Source organism: Diadema antillarum, unplaced genomic scaffold (assembly GCF_040938485.1).
Source record: "Diadema antillarum isolate AM-2024a unplaced genomic scaffold, OU_Dant_1.0 seq00001229_RagTag, whole genome shotgun sequence".
Classification (NCBI taxonomy): Eukaryota; Metazoa; Echinodermata; class Echinoidea; order Diadematoida; family Diadematidae; genus Diadema; species Diadema antillarum.
The window spans coordinates 505030-526631 of record NW_027272017.1 but is presented as its reverse complement, the minus strand read 5'-3'; the positions used below and the strand labels follow the sequence as shown (position 1 = coordinate 526631).

The window sequence follows — 21602 nt, the reverse complement described above, 5'->3', positions numbered from 1 at the left end:
AGAATTCAGTTCCTGACAATATCTCATGAGTTTGAGATGTCAGTTTGTATTGTGATTGGGACAATAGGAGAAATTCTCATTACTACAACATTTTGGTGCAGTGTCATGCCCAAAATACTCTTGCTAGAGAAGACCATGTGTGAAGCTCTCACAAGATATTAAAGGGGTTGTATTCAGACCTGTGTATGAGGGGCAAGCACCAACAGACCTATGCCATTGATGCTCACTGTTTGAAGACTTGCTAATTACTAGTGTGAATGGTATTTATACCCCGTGAAACAAAGTTGGCATCGTTTCTGGAATTGCATTACACCTCTGCGGTGAAAAACATTGCTGTTTGTAAAAAAAGTGTGTTGATGGCGATGGCATATGTGTGCATGTGGCCACTCATTTATATCTACGCTAACCAAACATAGATTGAACCCTTTCCCCTCAAAAAAAAAAGTGGATTAGTTATATTTCTGTATTGTGTGTGCATGTTGTTCCTTGGTTTATCATGATTTTGCTCTGTTGTATAATTATTTAGCTGATGTTTGCACTGTTAACCAAACCACGAGCTGCATCATTTGAGTGGTGGCATACTGTTGTTGTTTTGTTTTTTGCAACTGCCCCTCATTGTTGCTAGCGGCAACCGTACTGCATACTAGCGTCAGTGGTATTTTGAAGTAAACAATCCTAAAGAGGATTGAAGAGGAAACCACCCATCCTCAGAGAAGCCAATAGCTTACCCAGAAATTATGCGACCCAAGTCAATCCCGAAATGGATCTGTTAATGACGGGATTTAAAAATGCATCCCACTTCAACCGCGTGCTTGAAATATTAAACGTATTAGACCATCGTACATGGAGCTAGTTGTGTCGCTCTTGTTTTTTCTTACCTTATCTTGGATCATGGCAAATGAGTGAATTGTGTTGGGTGGGAGGATGTGTTCGAGAATGTCATTGGTACAGAATGGTCCGTGTTTGATTTGTGAAGATCAAAAAAAGGCACATATATAGTGGTGAAAGAGAGAGCAAATCACCTAAAGGTCTTAAAAAATTGATTTTCCATATTACAGAATGCAAGAAATCAAGAGAGAACAAAAACTATGCCTGAAAAGACTGGAAACAATTAGGCTTGGAAAGAATGTGTGAGAGGGAGAACAAAATATACATTTCATGTTGAAATCTGAATGTAAGATTCATACATGCCCCATGTACAAGTAAATCTCAGTGGAAGGAATATTACAGAACTTTCTTTTTTTTTTTTTCTTTGACGTGTGTTTAGAATGCTCCGCGAAGCCGAATCCCCAATGAAGACACTACCCAATATGACCTCGGGGGTGATAAATCATTCTAGTGTCGACTTGCAACCTTGCGAGCCGATCGGAACAGATGGTGCACATCACACCTCTAGGTCACATGACAGCACTTTGGCCAATCACAGACTGCCTTGATTGAACGATATGAATCTCCTCTCATAATAGTTTGTCATTCAGTGTTGTGAGAATGGGAGACTACCTAAAAGGTCATATGTCTGCCATATTTGAAGGAAACATTTGAGTCGATAAATTGTGTTTCAGCTGGCCAATGGGTGACACACATGTTAAGCCCAAGTATTTATGATTCCACTGGCCTACATCAGGTTCCAAATTATACAATTGTCTTCCTACTACTGAAAGTAGATGAACTGTGAATGAACTTTCTTGTTTCTGTTATAATTTTTTTCTTCTTGCATGTCAGACACATAAGAATCTTGATGTACTGGGTACTCCCTCTGACCTTTGTAGATTCATCTATCACAGCTAACTGTGACCCATTATAGAGCACTTATGGTTTCTAAGTGCTAAGCATCTTGTAATGGAGAAAAAATTAGGAAAGAGAAATTCAATCATGAAGTAAATAGTAAGATAAAACCAAATACAGAATGCATATTACACACATTGTAAATTATAAATTGTGGTTATCATACTCGCAAAAAGCCATTTACGAAAGTATGAAATCGGGGGGAAAAATGAGAGAAAAGTCAGAGCGACAGAAAGGTGCAGCCATGAGGGAATTAGGGTGCCACCACATTTTATAGTGTGGTTACCATGCAACTCCACTTTTGATTTCAGGTATCTGAGCCAGAATTTTAGAAAACTTGCATGTGCCTGTCGATACTTCTTACCACCTGCATAGTACATGTACAAGAAAACTGAAAATAAAAGAACCACATGCAAGCACACACACACATACATATTCAGATGCAGTGGTTGTCGGTGTTCACTATGCAACATACAATGTACATGTATTGCCATTATGTACGAGACTACCAAAGGATTGGTATGGAACTCGTTGCGAGAGAGCATTTCCAAATTAATTTTGGAGAGGTGAATTTGATTCGTTGTACAGTACCAAAACACATACCCAGAGTCACTGTTCCACTCATCCAGTTTTCATGAATCTTTTAACACGAACACAGCGATACTGATCTGAGATATTCGCATCACCCCAAGGCTACATACATTGTACATTTCACATTCCAAAATCAGGGAGGTTTCAAGAGAGCCATGCTAGAGATCCTTACGTGTTACATGTGTGAAAATAGGCCACGACTCCTCCCAAAATCAGGGTGTCTTTAAATTATATTCTCATGTCAAGACATGTCAAAGCAGAAGACTTCCAGGGAGAATTATACAGAATCTGGGAGACATGGCAGCCCTGCAGTAATTGAAATAAAAAAAATAATAAAAATGCCCACACACACACATTATACACATCCACATTATTTTGACCTGTGTTTGCGTGATGTCAATATGCAAATGATGCACAGGACGGAGTGGATCGATGAGAATTGAATGCGCGTGTTTAACTTTGGAACTGTTTAAGCAGCGAGTGGGTTTCAGACTGTTTCCAAAGTAAAACTCTTAAGAGCATTCATTTCTCACTGATCCGCGCAATAGGCCTGCACATCATTTGTTTTATAAAACGGGCCCGTAAATCCATGAAATTCAACCTTTTCCCCATCATGCGTCTGATAAACATATAACACTATACAAGGCTTGACGCATGCGTTAGGATTTTACTGGATGCATGGCTCACTGTGGATCAGTAAAAATCAATGCATGATGATTGACCAATCAGATTGCAGAGATTCTAAAGCCCATTTTATATAAAATGGGCTTTAGAATCTCTGCAATCTGATTGGTCAATCATCATATATTGATTTTTACCTTGAGCCATATGCCTCTCGTAAAATCCGAACCCATGGCTCAAGCCTTGTATGGTATGGTAGGTGTACCAGACGCATGATGGGGAAAAAGGTTGAATTTCATTAATTGATGGGACCATTTAATAAAACAAATGATGCACCGGCCTATTTTGTGGATCAGTGAGAAATGGATGCTCTTGTTTAACTTTTGTAAACAATCTAAAACTCACTCACTGTGCTCGTGGGTTTAAACAGTTCCAAAAAGTTAAACTCTCGCATTCAATTCTCACCGATCCTGTTTATCATTTGTATACGGTACTGATGTGTCGCTTACTTTTACAGGATGCCTCCTGCAAAATAAATGAGACTTGGCAGCTCTGGATTAAATATATATGATAAGACAAAAACACACGGTGACACCTCATAACAAACAAAACAAAACAAACAGGACAACGCAGTGCCATAATTCTGTCGCTCATAGCGTCTTTCATTTATTTGATCATTTTTCAGCCAACTAGATTGTAAAACTACAATGTAAATGAACAGGTAGATGTATCACACATTTAAGAAAGGTAAATGCAATAAAGTACAAATGCATGTTAGATATATGTCAATCTTCATTGAAAGCGTGAATGTTCTTCGGCTGGTTGATACCGAGACGGACAAATGGAAGTACTACGGCAACCCTGATCTATGCCCCCCAATTATGGAGGCCTAGGTATTCATACAAATGAGCGGTGGTGAGTTTTCATATTGTTTTCTTTTTAATGGACAGAGAAGTGTGGGGAAACTTGAGAGGACAATGAATGTAAAAAATGCTTGATGTACTCAGTGCAAAGCCTGTGGCACACAAGCTTACTGGAATCCCTTTATAGTCAAATAAAACAAACTTCTTGCTCAGACACGTGCAAACTTCAATACATGTAGTACCATTGAGTACAAGTGCTACTAACATTTCTGTTCGAACATAAAGTGCAGTCTAATAGTTGTGTATCAACAGAAAAGCGAACCTGCTCAGTAAATACACAAGTGGTTTTAAGGCTAACTGCTGGGTTTGGGTTATTTGGTTATCCTGGATCCAAACTGTCATATCGATAAACAACCACCACAACAACAAAATATGTGTATAAAGCTGGAATGTGCCACCAAATGAGCTATACAAGGAAGTACTATGATTTGAAAAAGTCAGAAAATGGGATAGTTTAGACTGGGGAATAAAGGTAGAGGAAGGAATAACCAACTAATGGAGGAATTAAAGCTGAGATTTCAGATGTACTGCTTGGCAGAATTTGAATGTTCTCTACCTCTTTTTATCTTCCCAAATATATGTTTCTATCTTTTACAAATATTGCAAGAAAAGTTTCAGCAAAGAGGAATCATATACAAAACTAAACCACTAGTCCTAAAGTTCACACAAAGATGGAATATACAAGAGGCACATCAAACAATGTTTATCAAACAGTGACATATGTTACATGATCATCAGTGTATATATCACCAAACAGTAACATAATATGTTACATGATCATAGGTGAGAGGAACCAGAGAGAAAAAAAAAAATCCGTTATTTTACTCTCCAAGAACAGCTGAAAGTTTGCGCAGCAGCCCATCTTTTCAAAAGCCACGTACAGCGCAATATTCCTAATTACAGACTCAAGGTGTTGGAAGTGAGGATGCATATTTTGCATTCATATGAAAAACAGCTGTTATGATCAATAAACTTGACACCTACATGTACATTTAGAATCAGTGGATACTACATACACGTGTACATGTGGAATACAAACCTACATAAATAACTGCATACATATTGCTCTGTTCCCATAAAATGTAACATTTCTTTTACAGTTGGTAACAAGTATTAAACCTATATTTTCTAGTTTTAGTTGACAATACATATACTAGGTGTGCAATCACACCAATAACTGACAAGCTGTCTTGGATTGCAAAATAGAATGGTAACATAAACTTCCCAATCTGCTTTACACAGCAAAGGTGAGAAAAGCTTACGTCATACACATTTTACATTGTACACGAGTAGAAATAGAGCCTGTTAAATATGGGCGCTGTTTTTTCATGAACATCAGAAATGGGTGCAGCTGTTCACAATGACAATGTACTGCATCTCTCATGTACATGCAACAGGGACATTGTGTATTTAAAGCAAAAAATATCATGCAATTATGTGATTTCGTGAGCTAGTAATGTTACCACTGATGACTTCAGCTACTGCAAGAATACTAGTAAAAATATTTGAATCTCAGGGAAGAAATTTGTCCTGAAATGCAGTAGGGGTCAACTTCTTTCCCTCACACACAAACAAATTAAGGATGATTATTGTCAGCGTTCCGTACTTATTTGTTCAAAATATAGTCTATACAGCAGTCAAAAGAGATTGATATTCCTGTGTGCGACTGGCCACAATCAACAATTGATGTCTATACAATGATTATAAAAAACATAAATGGTTAATATACTCTCTTATTACACTGATTGCATATCTATACAGGTTCATCATATCATATATAGAAATATATCATTGATTCAAGAATATGCTGCATACATGTTTTTGAATGCCATCACTGCACCTCTTTGCGTATACGTACATGTACATGTATATCTCACACTACAAAATATGGTGGGACAAAAAATAGCACAATCTGAATACTTGCCTGTGGGCGTGGAAATGTTGCAATCTTACACTATTTTCCACAATAACACTGTGCTACTTGTGACACCACTTTAAGGCAATTAATTCGTGTGTCAGATAAAAGTGGAAGTGAAGACCCTCAAAAGTGATTGAAGCTTGCCATTTGGACTTATTCATTGGTCCACATCCATATTCAATCTCAATCACACTCTCAAATAAGGCAAAAGTGCATCAGCTTCCATATTTGGCACCCTCACTTGTGCGCAAGTAAACTTTCCGTAATCACGCCGTTGCTGCAAAAGGTGCTGTCACTTTCAAAATCCAAGTTTCATATCTATACACATTCATCTGTCAGAATTTTCAATACTACTAATTGTTATACATAGAAATTTGGTGCAGTGTACTGTACACGGCATATAGGAAGTTTAATATTATTCATTAATTGGGACTTCCCAACGATTTCATGCGTGGTTAAATTTGCGATCTTGGAGTACAGGAATGGATGGAGAAGTGTAGGCGTGCGTGTCACATTCATGTCGTGGATCACAATTAATATTTTTGTGTTTTGTAAAATTTGTGAATTGCACCCTACTCGCAAATCTTGCACAAAAAAACAAACAAACAACCTGCAAAACATATGCCATATACAGTAATTAACCAATTACTTGCTTGCTTGTATTAAATGACTGCTAGAAATAATCAAAAGTAAAATTGTCTTGGATTTTATTTTGGTTAAATAAAACTGACAAGGAAGCACTTTCTGTGATTGAACTTGGTCTGAAGGTCTGGAGGGCAAAAAGGTGTTAATGGAGAAATTGGACGGTATCAAGCAATGGTATGACTGCAGTGTTTAGAGAGCTTCACAAACTCACATCATCCACTTGGACCTTGCGACTTCAGCTCTTCGAGGTCTTGCTGTGTTTCTGCCTGCGACTGCTGAAGATCTGCCTTGATCTTGGACCTCAATTCCATCAGTTCTTGAGAAGCTGATCCTGCCCTGGAGCTTGGCTCCGTTGCAGTCAGGTCCGGACGCTTCTCCTCGGGGGCGAAATCTCCGGAGTTGACGCTGCCCTCTCTGGAGCCCGGATGGGCGGGGTCGCGGGGAGTGGAGCTGGGCGAGGTGTAAGGCACAAACGGTTCAGGGATCTCATCGGAGAACTTCACCGTTCGCTTCTTTCCGGCCGATCGCGGAGGCGTGATCCCCTGAGCATCCAGACCATCGTCTTTGTTGATGATTATTTCTCTGGACGGAGTGGGAGAGCCGCTGGCAGCGGTGGGAACTTTTTCTTCTATATTTTCAGGCATATCTGTGATATTACTGTGGTCTCCACTCTCAGTGACCTGCTCAGCAGCTGTCCTGTGGCCACTGGCAGAGGTCTCTGGCTTGCTGTCATTCCCAGAAGTGTCCTTCCAGTCATCCTCATCAAACGATGTCCTCCTGAAGGAAGACGTCGAGGACAGGGGGTCCATGTCGGAAAGAGAGTTTCTATCTGACTCGGAAGGAGTCATTGGCGCAGTTGGGATGTTGATGACAGAGTGGTCTGTGGACACATGGGACATTGCAGACAGAGCGGCAGACATGGCTCGCTTGGCCTCCTCAGAGCAAGTGCACTTGGTACCGTCCTCGTGGTAATGGTCAGGTTTCTGGTGAGGATCACCGCGGTGGACATTCATGCTGTCAACAGATACCACATCGTCGGTGCTGATGATTGACGGCTCAGGCCTGTAGCGCATGTCGCCGCTGCCGTGCCGGGGCTGGTTGGACTCACCCATGGCCATCAGCCCTGCGCTGCTCTCACGGGACCTGGCATCGCCTGGTCTGAGGATCTGCTGGGAAAACTTGATGTACTCCTGGTCCCCTTCCTGAGGCCCCTGGCTAATGCTGGATACCTTGGAGCGAGGGAGATGGCCAGGTTTGATCAGGTTTGGTCTGGGACTGTGGGCATTGTGGGGCGTCACCGGCTGATCAAAAGAATACCTCTTTCTGCTTGAAGCACTGGATAGTGCCCGTCGAGAGCTGGCCGACTGCGCCCCTAACCGCTTGAGGTCATTCTCACGAGGCTGGATGCGCTGGGATCCAGCCGACCTTGCCATCGTCCTTGGGGGAGCAGACAGGGCCGGGTCCATTGACTGAGCGTGTCTCGTGCTGGGGATGGCGCTTGCAACCTGCCTCACGTGAGGACGGGATTTCTCTGGTGGCGAACCGTGAATTGCAAAGTCGTGCATAGATGCCTGCAGCGACCTCATCGTTGGCGGTTTCTCAACCGTGAGTCCCGACCTTTCGCTCTCCCTACCGATACTATACATGGAATTCTCCTGCATGTCTTCCAGCTTACGCCTAGGACTAGGGTGGGTGTATCCTTCCCTTCCTTCTGTGATGACCTCATCCAACAGGTCATCATCCTCATCTTCCCCATCCTCCTCCTCATCCTCCTCCTCCACGTTTACCGACTTGATCCGTTCCTGCAGGAGGTTCTCATAATCCTCGTCGGTCAGTTCTCTGGAATTGCCTTCTGCTCGGTTGATCTGTGGCAAACAAGGCATGAGATTACAAGACTTCTGTCAGTGGAAATGACATTTGTTATGAAAATTACACAACTCAGTCAATTAAAATAATTTTTGAAGGTTTGAGAGAGATAACACATAATGATTACGCTTCAAGTTCAGTGATGTTTCCATCAGCATGACCCATTTAATAATTTCCTTTAAAAACAGTTGTGCATACACTTTTAAATGATTGTAATAATAAGCACTGCAGGTCACAAATTTACAAATTCAATGTGAATGAGTTTCTCGCAATCGGTGGTTAGTGTTATGTGCAACACATCTGAAATTACAGAGTAAGAATGCCCCTGTGAAATCTGAACGTAACTCCTAACTTTTCTTAATGTTTTCAAAGTGTGGCATACAAAATGAACAACAAGTCAGTTTGTCTGAATATACCTCTGCATACTCTTTATCTCTCCATAACACCTACACAAGAAATGCTTTATATCCAAAGGTGCCTTTTACATGGGAAACATTCCTTCGTACCTGGTCCACAGTGACACGCGTTATTCGATTGTTGAGACTCTCAGCACCATCTATTCCAATCTTTCTTCTGCTCTGCTGGTTGATGCGGTATCTGCCAAATTTGACGCTGCTCTGCGGTCTTGACCCATCTCTGACCAGCGGATGGAACACAACAGGATGGCGCTCGGAGAGATCCTGATTGTACCATAAAAAGACACAATTACACACTTGGGCGTCAAATTCGAGGCAGATGTATACAGGAAATATTGACACTTTCACTGACTTTCTTTATAATCAGATACCCTTAGCACATCGCTATTTGAAGATGCACTTTCTACACCAACATCAGTATCAATTTACTTTGCATTCAATATCACACAGGAATAAACAGACAAGGAGGAATGATGACATATCATATGGAGCAGTATAATTATGCTCTTCACAGAGCAGAAACAACCTCTAAAATATAACTCTATTCCACACTGAAAGTAGCTTTAATCATAAGAGTAAAATATAAAACAAACAAAATAGCAGTTTCAATTAAATCAAACAAAAACAAAAAACATGTTTGTTTTTTCTTCTTCTTTTTTAAGTTACACAAGATTCCCAACTCAGCCAGCCGTTTGTCCACCAAAGTTTCAAAAGTGTTGTATTTGTGGCCGCTGATGTCAGTAGTGTTAGTCCCCCACCCAAGTCATGGTTACTAGGTTATTTAACACAACACAATACCTTGATCAAACGGACAGAAGTTTTTGCTTTTTATTCAATTTCATGAAATGAAATTTACAGATAATTTGTGTGTAGGTCATTGGGAGACTTGTGATGCAATAAAATTGTCTCATCTCATTTACATATATGTTGGCAACTAATATTGTTCCCACTTGTTCATCGCATGATTGTTTTTCCTTAAATTTGCAATTATGAACACAGATTGGCATTTCACTTTCTTATGGTTCATTGAGAGTGGAGTTCTCACCGATTTAGGAGGCGGACTGCAGGGCTCCCTAAGACCCAAGACCTTGACATTGGGCTTGTCAATCTGCTCCGTCCACGAGAGGGGAATGAGGTCTTCGGGCTGCTTCTGCCGAACCTTGCCCTCCGTCTCCTTCTCCAGGGGTACAACGGCGGGCGCCTTGGCCCGAGCCTCCCGGAATATGTCCTCGATGGAATCCTTCTTGGGTGGGTTGCTCTTTTTCCTTCGTAAGATTGGCAGAATGAAATACCTCTGGTTTGACTATGAGTTATGGGGATCTTATCAAGAGTAGATTTGGCAAATGAGCTTTCTTTTTCACTTCTATATTATACTGTACACAATAAAAAACAAACTACAACAATAATGTGAAATGCTGATGAAAATATGTTAGAAATTGCATGAAAAGGATTCTACATTTTCAACAACTTGATGAACATACACAGCATTTCCTGCTCAATCATAAAAGAACATAAAAGTATTTCAAATGACAACTAACAAATGAATTCAATATTTTGTTTCCTTTTTTCCCCCTTCCACAAAAGCATATGGAGGAGAAAGGCAAATCAAAAATTATTTATAGCAAGTGGATGAAAAGCAGTGTGATCTATCCTGCTCAGACATTTAGTTTCTTTCAATTTCCTCAAGAAATTTCACATCAGGTTCTTTCAACAGCATTCAACAGGAGAAAAAAAGATGGTCACATAAATCTTTATGCCATCTGAAAGACAAATGGCACCCTAATAAGGTGGAATACATGGCTAGATGAATGCAAAGATTATGAGAGATCTCTTAGCAATGCATAACCTATCTGCAACACAAGATGGCGCTAGACACTGCAAGTAAACGGGTCTGTTACATTAAAGAGCACCTCTGTCTGAGTTTTCAATTCTGTGAACAGCCTGGCTTACAAATGTTGGCTTAGACTTTTCATGAATGTGTCCTGGATGCCTGCTAATGTTAAGAACTTCAATTGTCCAGCGAAACTACATACATGTACAAGCAACGGGTCAAAACTGGCAGTTGTAATCACACAATTTCTTTTGGGGACCTGCAGCAATGCTTTGCCACTACCAACAAGGAGGCAGATGATGACAATACAAACAACCAGACAAACAAACACACACACATACACAAACAGACACACAGACAGACACAGAAATGAAACTTACTCTTCTGGATCATTTTTCCACTTCTTGACCTTGAGGCTGTCGGACTGCAGGATGCCGTTGACCCCGACTCTCACTCTGTTTCCGTTCCTCAGCTGCATGGCCACGCTGGCACCCACCCTGCTCTCAATGTTGTAGAACTCATCCCTCGGAACATGGCCTGCATGGGAGGTAGGCACATACAAGGATTAATCCGTTGAAGATGAGTCCCGAGAATACTCGGGCAGGTGTCTATGGGAAATGCGTGTTATAGCAAAATCAGTCCGTCCTCAACGGGTTAAAGAAATGAAGCATCCACCACCTCAATGACAGAGTATCTTCCAAAGAGGATGTGCAGGGATAAAGTCAGCACTACCAAACTCATCCTTACAAACTTGGAACAAACTGCGTGAAACAGTCTATACAAGGTCTTATTTACCCATGGTAGCCTCTTCAGTGCTGCCAAGTTGTTATTGTTCTCCCTTGCTTCATTCTGCCTTCCACTTTCTCTTGAATAAATTTTTTCTATTCAATTTCTTTTCATGATGTGTCAAAAAAGTGAAGCTTTTGAGTGATTATCCCCTCATGTAAAATTAGCCCTGATTCAGACTTCTCTAGTACCCAAAGTTTACAGAGAGGTGGTTGCTAAAGCAGGTTTAAATGTGATACTTCACGCCTTCGCTGTTTTTGTCTTTCTGCCAAATGCAATAAATCAGACCTTCCAATCTTTCCGACTGAAAAATAGGAATGACTTGGCTCAAATGCAGGAAAGAAAAGAGCATAAGAGTGTGTTGTGAAATTATCAACAAATAAAAAAAGGAAACGCCTCCTGAAACAAGGGCTGAGAATAGTCAAAATTCATATTCCTTCTTCAAAATTCAGAATGGTTGGGAGGTCTGTATGCATGCATGAATGCACCTTTAGCAAGTACGGACCAACTTTCCCTCCAATTCAAAGTTCAAGGGTCAGATTGTTGACGCCACTTCCATACCTGTGAATGCATCGATGACCCCTCCTTCCGCCTCCTTCTCCCCCTGGTCGCCGGCAAAGCTCAGCCACTGTCCGGCGAAGGAGTCGTAGCGCTTTAGGTTCTGGCTGTGCGCCTTGCGGGCGTGCTCCCGCTGTCGCTTGTCGTCCTGCTGCCACCAGTCGCGGATCTCCTCCGTCACCGTGCGGATGCCGACGTCCTTCATGGAGCCGTCCGGCTTCACCTTGACGACCATGAAGCCCGAGGCCCGGGGAGGCTTGCGGGATGGGGTGCGGTACGTGCGGTTGCCTGGTGATCATTGATAGGTGCAATGTTATAGAAGCAGATTGACAAAGTACAGGAATTTTGTTCCATTAGCATTTTTAATGAAGAAAAAAAATGTGTATGTTTTGTGCAGTTTTCTTGTGAATGAAGATCATATCTGAATTGGAGAACCTAATGCATTGATTAATTGATAACCATGACATGACATTAAGTTTACACTGAGGAAAACGCACATTTGTTCCTGTGTGAGCATCAATTAAGATTTAATTTTTTTTCAAACCCTAACAAATCTCGAATATTTTTTAAAAGAATGCATAAACTGTACCCACCATGATTTCTGGCCTTTAGCTTTGTTTATGCTCAATATCTATTGCTACATTGCAGACTGTAATCAAACTGAAATCTTACTTTTTTTTTCTCCTTTTTTTTTTTTGGGGGGGGGGGGGGCGGTTATAAGTTGTTTTATTGTAAATCATGTTGGTCAGTTTGGCCGCAGAATCAGCTTACCAGTGGTGTGGGGTCTGTTGTTGATCTGAGGTTGCAAGTCAAAGGTAGACTCAGGTGCTGTTTGAGGTCGACTTTCTACAAGAAATAAGACACAGAGCAGAGCACGCACAAAAACAATAGATAAATAAATGATCCAGTAAATAATGACCCATTGCTCCCTGCTCTTCTCTCATTACCAAACACCCACTAGAGTATGTGTAGAAGTTATCCATAGTATAGGATATCAGACCTCTCTGAGACACATAAGACAAGGACAGGCGTGGTTTTGATTGTTTCAAATGTTACATAGGGTAGTTGATTCTCACCAACACCTCATTACATGCTGTGTATTATTTTCTTGTATTAAATGGTGCTTTTGGGAACAAACCGGACAATAATATGAAGAGTTTAAACGCAAAACAGGCAAATGCCACTTTCATTTTTTTTTCAAAGCAAAGTCGTCATCAAATAGAGAAAAATAAAATCTATTCATGATACTGCACTCATTATGCAATATACATGTATTTTTGAAGATATCAACACAATTATCAAAATGTTATATATATCTTAATTATTTACTTTCTTTTTCAGACTTAGTCTCAAATATTTCAATTTGATAAATATGAATATAACTGTTATCTGTTTCTGCATCAAACTCGTCACATACTCTGTGAGTGACATAACAATACCTGATATTAAACATGTAGATGACCAATAAGTGTTGTATGTGAGTACAAATCCAGGGTCATCAAACTCATGATCAATAGCATAAATTCCTATTACTAGCTTGTATAACTACTTACCGGTACACATGGATCTGACCACATGTCACCTCAGGACCAATCAGCTAATTGAAATATGAATATTTAATTCATGATCCAATTTATTTCTAGCTACAACCTAACAGTATGGGAGTTACCTGGGGCCCGTTGCAAAAAAGTTACAATTATGGTAACTTTACCATCCAATGGTAACTACCATGGCAACAGTACTCATCACCCAATCAAAATCAAGAATTCCATGGAAGTTACCACTGGATGGCAAAGTTACCATAATTGTAACTTTTATGCAACGGGCCCCAGGTTATACCATATTTGTGTCTATCCTAAAAATAGAAGTGAGCAATCTGAACACATAATTTTGATTATGAGAGCATTGAAAATTATGATTCAAGTATCTTCTTAGTACTTTGTAAAAGATTCTGATGAATAACATTGTATCAGCTGCAGTTTATTTTGTAAGAGGCCACTCTACACAAGCATCAATCCTTTCAGTCGGCTCTATTAACACAGTATTTCCTTTGTAAAATGTCTTGGTAGCCCATTGAAAGCTGGTCCCGAGTATACTCGGGCAGGTGTCTATGGGATATATGCATGTTGTAGCAAAATCAGAACATCCTTGAAGGGTTAACCTGATCTAATGAAGTGATATGAATGACAAGGTATATATGAATTAAGTACCAAGACTGCTGTAAGGTCTGTCATCCAGTGAAGAGTCAGGCCTGCTCCATGCTTCCAATGTTGCATTTCTGTAACAAACACACAAACAAACGAATCACTTAAGGGATGGTATAATTTTGGTTGAGATGGGGCTTCAGGTTTAAAACTTTTTTTGATGATTATTTTTTGAGATAATGAAAAACTTCTTATGAAATGTGAAAGAGCATATAATTCTAGGAGGAATTTAGAGTTTATTTGGAGAAAATTGGTTTTGAAATGGCAGAGATATCCAAAACAAAGCGATCCTAATAAAAGGTGGGACCCACCTTTTTATTAGGATCGCTTTGTTTTACTCTGTTTTTAGAAAAATTCAATTTGTAGTGTTTGTAAATTAAACTTCCGTGCAATTCCTCCTTTATTACTATCATTTCTGCTCTCAACCCTAGGGCAGAAAAACTTGTTTGAGCAATCACCTGCTTATAAAGACCACCTGCTCATAACAACCATACATAAACATTTTCCCTTCATGTCATTTCTAAATGTGAATAAACCATGCAGCCATCTACCATTTCATTTAGGCCCTATTCCTGACTTAGATCCTCACCTGAAAGTCTTCTGGTACGTGCTCCTGATCTGTTTACTCTGGTCAGCAATGATGGCATCGGCCGACTTGGTGTTGATGGCCCTCGTCTCGGGGAAGTCGAGTTTGATGAGGGAACCCATCAGGCTCTGGGTCTGCTGTGGGGCATGGTAGCGGTACCTCCCGTCCACGTCACCCAGGTAACGCTTCTACAAAGTAGGACAGTATGAAGGAAGGCTGATGTTTTCAAGAGTACAATTTGCTGTGTTTGATGTCTAAAAGCAATAACAGATGTTTAATTTAACCTTAAAGTATAAGGCCACTTTCTCATGAGAAAAGGAAGAGTTAATCATTTTTTTTAAAACCCTTTGGATATTTTCCCATCCCCTAGTTGTCTTGATATGAAAAGGGGCTCACCCATCAACATCACAGCAATAGCAAAACATGCATACACTGTATTCATTGTGGAAATTACTACCATTTTCAGGTAAAAGGGGCCCAATTTGTTTGACTTTATGGAGATCCATAAAATGAACTGCGTAATGATAACTCATATCACTGCGAGATAAAGAGAGAGAAAGAGAGGGGGGACTTTCTTTGCTCTGTTTATCATACAAATATTAAAGTATTATAACTTCGAGGGAAGGAATGCCTAAGTGCAAAGGCTACACCCCCATAAGTTTACTGCAATATTCATCATTTAAGCTACTAGCTGCCTCTTTTGTTATATCTACAACTGTATCTACATGTACTTATTATCCTTGTTATCTTGTTCGGTGGTTTGAGAGAACAATGGGGAGTGCCTGATAATCAATAGTCCAGCAGTTTGCACTGAAGGGAAAAGAGGAATCCAAACCACCAGCTAACCACAAAATGCCTCTGAAGGTCATGTACTACAATAATGTCATTTGGGGAGCTTGCTTTGCTGACTATACACTAATTGCAATACTCCTATTGGGCCACCCTAGCTCTACTATTGCTAGGGAGATGGGAGCTACATGTACATGTAAGTTGTAGGATGCTCCCATACATCTCTTTAATCCCAACTGAAGCTTGATAACAATCAACTGCCTATACTAGAAAGAAAGCTTTATTCAAGCTCCAATAGACTCACTCATATAGGCCAGGGATTAACACTTGCTCGAGTAAACAGCATCTAAACAACTACCTCTGGATTCACAGACAAAAATCCATTGCTACATGTACTGCTATTCTTCTCTTGCGTAATACGCGATCAATGAGTCGGTCTGTTCTTTGTGTGCATGCATGTTTCTTTTACATTCTGTGTAAATGCCCCCACTGTACACACATACACCATGTAGGTGTACACAAACATGCGCAATACTTTTAACCCGTTGAGGACGAGTCCCGCGAGTATATTCGGGCAGGTGTCTATGGGAAAAGCGTGTTGTAGCAAAATCAAACCGTCCTCAACGGGTTAAAGGGACTGTACAGTATCGGTTGAGGTGGGGATTCATGTTTTGAACATTCCTAAGTGAGATACCGGTAATGAGAAACCTCTTATGAAATATGAAAGAGCATATAATGTTAAGAAGGATTCAACATTTGTTTGATGAAAATTGGTTTTCAAATGGCTGAGATATCCCAAACAGTGATAATAAGAAAAGGCGACAGGCCACGCCTATTATTAGGATCTCTTTGTTTCACCTCGTTTTTGGATATCTCAGCCATTTCAAAATCGATTTTCATCAAATAAACTTTTGATACCCCTTAGAATTGCATGCTCTTAGACATCTCATAGAGTGGTTTCTGAATATCTCGCAAAACGTTAAAAGCTAAATCTTCACCTCAACCAGAACTGTACACACCCTTTGAAGTCTTATGATCGACATTCATGAATGTTGTAGTACAATGTATGCTGAGAGACATCTTGTACCACTGTCTTTGACCTTCACTAAGTACCTGGTATGTAAACATTTTTATGTCATTGCCCAAACGCTATTATTGTAAAGCTCCTCCAATGCACAGTACTGTTCAGAAGTCATCACTGTTTTCGAAAAACCCTACTTCATATCATGTTGTCTTTTGGCATTTATGTATCATACACAACCACTTTATACAACAAAAGTGCATGGGAATGCATACAGGCAGCTTACTAAAACTTGTCCAAACAACAAAAAATTCATATTAAAAAATTGCATATTTTCTTCTGGCTGCATGCACTAGTGGAAAAAGAATCTTTGTAGAAAAAAAAACAATCAAACAATTTCACCCCCCCCCCCAAAAAAAAAAAACCAAAACAAAACAAAAAAACACCCAAAACAGAATATTTATAGTAAAAGTGTGCCTTTCTGATCGAAATCAAATTGTAAATGTACTTTATCCCTAGATGAAAAGAGACATTTTATTAGAAAAACCACAATGAAATCTACTTGCCCAATGAGACAGTCAAAACAAGTTCCCACTTTGTTGATTCCTACATTTCATATTATATGCATGAGCACACATCTAAATATTCCCATATATTTTTATTCTTGCTTTACATGAAAAATAAAATAAAATGCTAGCTTAGCACGGGGGAGGTCATTCACCTTTCCACCATTACCCACAGAAACACACAATCATATGTGCCAACTTACAAATAATTTGGCTCATACACTAAGTATTGATTACTGCCTTATCTGCACAATCCAACGGTGATACTGACACCTGACAAACTGTTTTTTCTTTTTAATTTGTCTCTCTGCCTACCCATATGACCTTCTCTCTAACTCTCTGTTTCAACTTGTGTAAATCAAATGCAATGACATGAGTACAATGTAGGATCCTCATGACAGAACCCAGAGGCTATAAATTCATCTATCTTCTCTGTAGTATATGCAACGCATTGGTCCAATGGTCCCAGACCAGTAAAAATCACTGTCAGGCCAGTAACTTTTCAGGAATTACCAAATTTACTGGTCCGACATGACCAGTGAAAAAAAAATAAATCACTGACGGGGCCAGTTGGAAAAAAGAACAGGGTCAGTAGGCCCTATATTATAGGCTCGAACCAGGAAAAAAAACCCGGAAAACTGGGTATCTACTGGTCCAACAAGGACAGGTCGGACCAGTAGATTAAAAAGAAGAAAAAAAAATGAGTTAGAGTGCAGTCCTGGCAGGCGCATGACAAATACTCACTTTTCCATTCTTGCGGACAAGTTGCCTGTTTTTCAGGTTGACATAGTCATAGACAAAAAGTGACTTATCCTCCATGACCTTCATTCCGTCGCCTCCAATGTCAGATTTGAGCTGGAGTCTTGTCTACCGTCTGTGATCATGTTTTCAATCACAGCTGAACTGAGTTGAGTGAATGATTTCCGAAATATGGGAAGTTGGTCCAGGCTGTGTTTTGTCTCATGACCTGTAAATACAGTAACAAGGATTTAAAAAAAAAAGAAAAAAGGATGATACACTCCCATAGTAGCACATAATAAAGAAAAAAAAAAAGTACATAGCTGCATACATGCATATCATCCACAGTTACAGTATCTTTTTGGATTTTTATATCCAAGTTTTGTTGGACCACCAAACTTTAAAAAAGCATATCTTTTGATGGTCAGGGTGGGCAAATAAAATTTACAATAGATTGTTATGTTTCTTTATTTTCAGCACCACTTCATTTCGTTTTCAGGCCATTTGAAGAGGCCATCAAAGAAAACATTTGACTTAAATGGATGATATAGTCTTGGTTGAGATGAGGATTCAGCTTTTAAAGGGGAAATCAAGTCCAAATATAAGTTAGTCTAATAAAAGAAAGAGTAAAATCTTACAAGTGTAATGGTAAAAATTTGACTGAAATCGGATGAATAATAAGGCAGTTATGACATATTCAAGTTTTGCCATTTTCTGCAAAACAGTTCTTGTAGTGGATATAAACATATGCAAATGAGTGAGCTAACCATGTCAAAACCTCACAATTTTTGATTGATTGTGTACAAAGAAATGACGAAAATTCAATGTTTCTGTCATTGAAGTCTGAAACATGATGTTATTCATGGTTGAATTAACTTCAGAATAGTGATCAGTAAGATATGCAGGATTTGAGTCTCGGGTATAATTGCATTTGAATGAAAGTCTGAAAATTTCAAAATCTTATGTACAAACCACATGACAAGTTGTGAGGGTATGCCATGCTCACTTTTTCCATTTGCATATTCATATTGACCGTTCAAGAACTGTTTCAAAAAAATTAGCATAACTTCGAAATGGAGGGGGGTATCCCCAATCTGCCATGAAAAAAAAAAAAGTTTTAAAGTTTCATTAAAGGACAAGTCCACCTTCATATACATAAGGATTGAGAGAATACAGCAATATTAGTAGAACACATCAGTGAAAGTTTGAGGAAAATTGGACAATCCATTCAAAAGTTACTAATATTTTAAGTATCTGCGCAGTCACTGCTGGAAGAGAAGACAACTACAGCATATGATGTCACATGCGTACAACTATATAAGGAAAATAAAAAGAGAATTTCACAAAACTTTACTTTTTGAATAAAGTGCACATTTCTTCGACTTGCTACTGACGTACAATTTTGTATGCTAAGGGTAATATTATTTCCCCTGCCTTCTGAAAGAGAGAAGTCGAGTTTTCTTTTGTTATGCGAGAAAAATGGAAATATGTTGAATTTTCTTTATTCTTTCTTTATATCGTTGTACTCATGTGACATCACAAGCTATAGTAGTCTTTTCATCCAGCCGAGCTTTAATCAACCGATGCAGAGCGCCCATTAAAACACGTGTGTTTTAATGGGCGCTCAGCATCGGTTGATTAAAACTCGATTTTTGAAAAAAAAAACAGATAGGATTTTTTCTTCTTTTCATCATGGATAGTGGACATGTGTGTGTAACAAAAAATCACTGTGCAAAGTTGCGACAATTTATACGACAGATATGAGATGAATAGAAGTGAATAGGGGGGCCTCATGAGGCGTTCCCCCCGGGCCTCATGAGGCATGGGGGCGGTCCTCATGAGGCGGGGCAGTCCTCCTACGCGGGAGCGGTCCTCATGAGCGGGTTTCCCGGACTGGAGTAGGCCCATAATGTAGCTAATATTAAACACTCAACATTAACAATCAAAAATAAAAAAGAAGTTGACCTCTCTATCTAACCAGACACGGCCTGATTCTTGTGATCGCGTGATGAAGACAAAGTGATTCAAGATTGACTGAAGGCAGAGCAAAATCAAGAAATTTAAAAACTTAAATGAAACTTTTTTTCCAGTGTAAATTATTTGGTTGATCTAGATTAGGACCCCTTTAGCCTAAGGGCCTAACTAAATTTAGACATCTAATCAGTGCAGCTGGATGTTTTGCAGCATCGGGCAGAATTATTCCTGATCTGGTAAAGTAAAGGTATCAACATATATATGGTTTAAATCGATGTTATCAGAACATTTCTGACGTTACTATCGTTAGATCGCAAAATTAGACTCGATCTATTTTAGACCACGTCGCGTCGCAAGTTGTACTGGCGCGGCCGGCCGGCCGGCGGCGAGTACACTTGTAGAACGTACGTACAAACGTAGCGTAGCTAGTTTCTGCCTTCAGTCCCACATGCCTAATTGCATTGCAGTGTTCTCTAAAAGGCAGTAGTAACCATCAGCAATAAATGTCTATTTTAGATTAAGACTCTGATAAGAAAATGTTGAAGTTTGCCATGTCTCCTTACCAACACATGTTCTCGACTCCAACATTGGCAGTACGGACAGTATGAATGCTTTTATATCCTTATTCTCGGATGTACGATGTTACTCAGGAGTTCACATTCGCGATCTGAGATAAAGATGAATACACACTCACACACTTACAGTACACACTCTACTCACATACACACGTTGCGTTACACACTTACGCTTCGGGTGTTGTCACTGACAACGAATGGACCCACTTTTTATCGTGACATGGCAGTTCAGTTGAGTTTGCAGAAGTTGCACCTGTACGCTGTACGACTGACGACGAGACGAAGCTTAGTAGGACTCGCCAATTGAAAGAATAGGGGTGTTTTCTGAAGACGAATGATACTTGCGAAGAAATTACAACTGTATTACTAATTTCAGGCTATATTGCATGCATGTAAATTTCACAGACAGACTGGAATGTATTCATATCCGTTCCATTATTTTGTAGACTGATAATGACTCCAAAATGTAACATTTTCATTACTTCAAACTTCATGCACTTTATCTTTTACCTTGATATCATTACCACAGGGAGGCGGGATGATATAACTGCTCTTCTGCATCTTTATATTGTCCATCACAGTAGTTGATGTTCAATTAGTTTGAGTATACAAATCTTTTAACTTAATTCAAGAAAAATGAACAATTGATTAGCTGTAAAATTAATGGATGAGTCACCCCGGGGTTGGTACTTGTACCCCTCCCCCGACTGTTTTCTACAATTGATACCCCTCCTACCAAAATACATCGATGATGTCATCACACGCGACTATTGTTATGGTGCGATGTCAACATTCCTTGTTCCTCGTCTCTCGCTCCCCCCGACGGCCCACCACGTACCGCGGCGGCACAGTGGCTACACTACTACTCAATCATTTGCCGTGTAGAAACGCGTGGGTGACTTTATGGACTTTGTAGTTAACCAATATCCCTGGTAATTTTTTATCACTTCAGTACGCCCGCAAGCAAACGAAGTAGATTTGTGGTTTGCGTTTGTCTGTGTTGTTACTGTGTAGGAGTTTCTTCGCGGGGATCTATTCACGTGCCCTTTTAGCGCGAAAAATTGGAAGTGGTATCACCATGTGAACTCTGCACTGGAATGCACAGGTGGTGTTAAATTTCAATTTTTGTTTCAGGAGTATTTTTAGCAGCTAGGCTGTGTTTACCAACAATCCGTTGTTGGTTGGGAGATTTTTATCTCAGTTGTGTTA

General features: G+C 39.8%; 1 protein-coding gene across 1 annotated transcript; it reads right to left on the bottom strand.

Annotated features, from left to right (window-relative positions):
* Positions 1–6695: 6695 nt before the first annotated feature.
* LOC139745018 (uncharacterized) lies at positions 6696–17925 on the bottom strand. The gene is made up of 10 exons (XM_071655427.1): positions 17851–17925; positions 14734–14918; positions 14151–14218; positions 12712–12786; positions 11944–12228; positions 10977–11133; positions 9811–10021; positions 8856–9029; positions 7126–8348; positions 6696–7086 (listed from the first exon to the last, which is right to left on the bottom strand). The coding sequence occupies exons 1-10, from the start codon at positions 17923–17925 to the stop codon at positions 6696–6698; spliced, it is 2844 nt and encodes a 947-aa protein (XP_071511528.1).
* Between the last annotated feature and the right edge of the window lie 3677 nt (positions 17926–21602).

Bases quoted from the DNA above. Each gene is read 5' to 3' on its own strand.
- LOC139745018 (XM_071655427.1), bottom strand. From the start codon at position 17,925: ATGGAGGATAAGTCACTTTTTGTCTATGACTATGTCAACCTGAAAAAC. The intron at 12,787-14,150 runs GTACTTAATTCA...TATTTCTTGTAG, and splicing joins CAGACCTTACAGCAGTCTTG to AAAGTCGACCTCAAACAGCA. The intron at 11,134-11,943 runs GTATGGAAGTGG...CCTCCCATGCAG, and splicing joins GGTCATCGATGCATTCACAG to GCCATGTTCCGAGGGATGAG.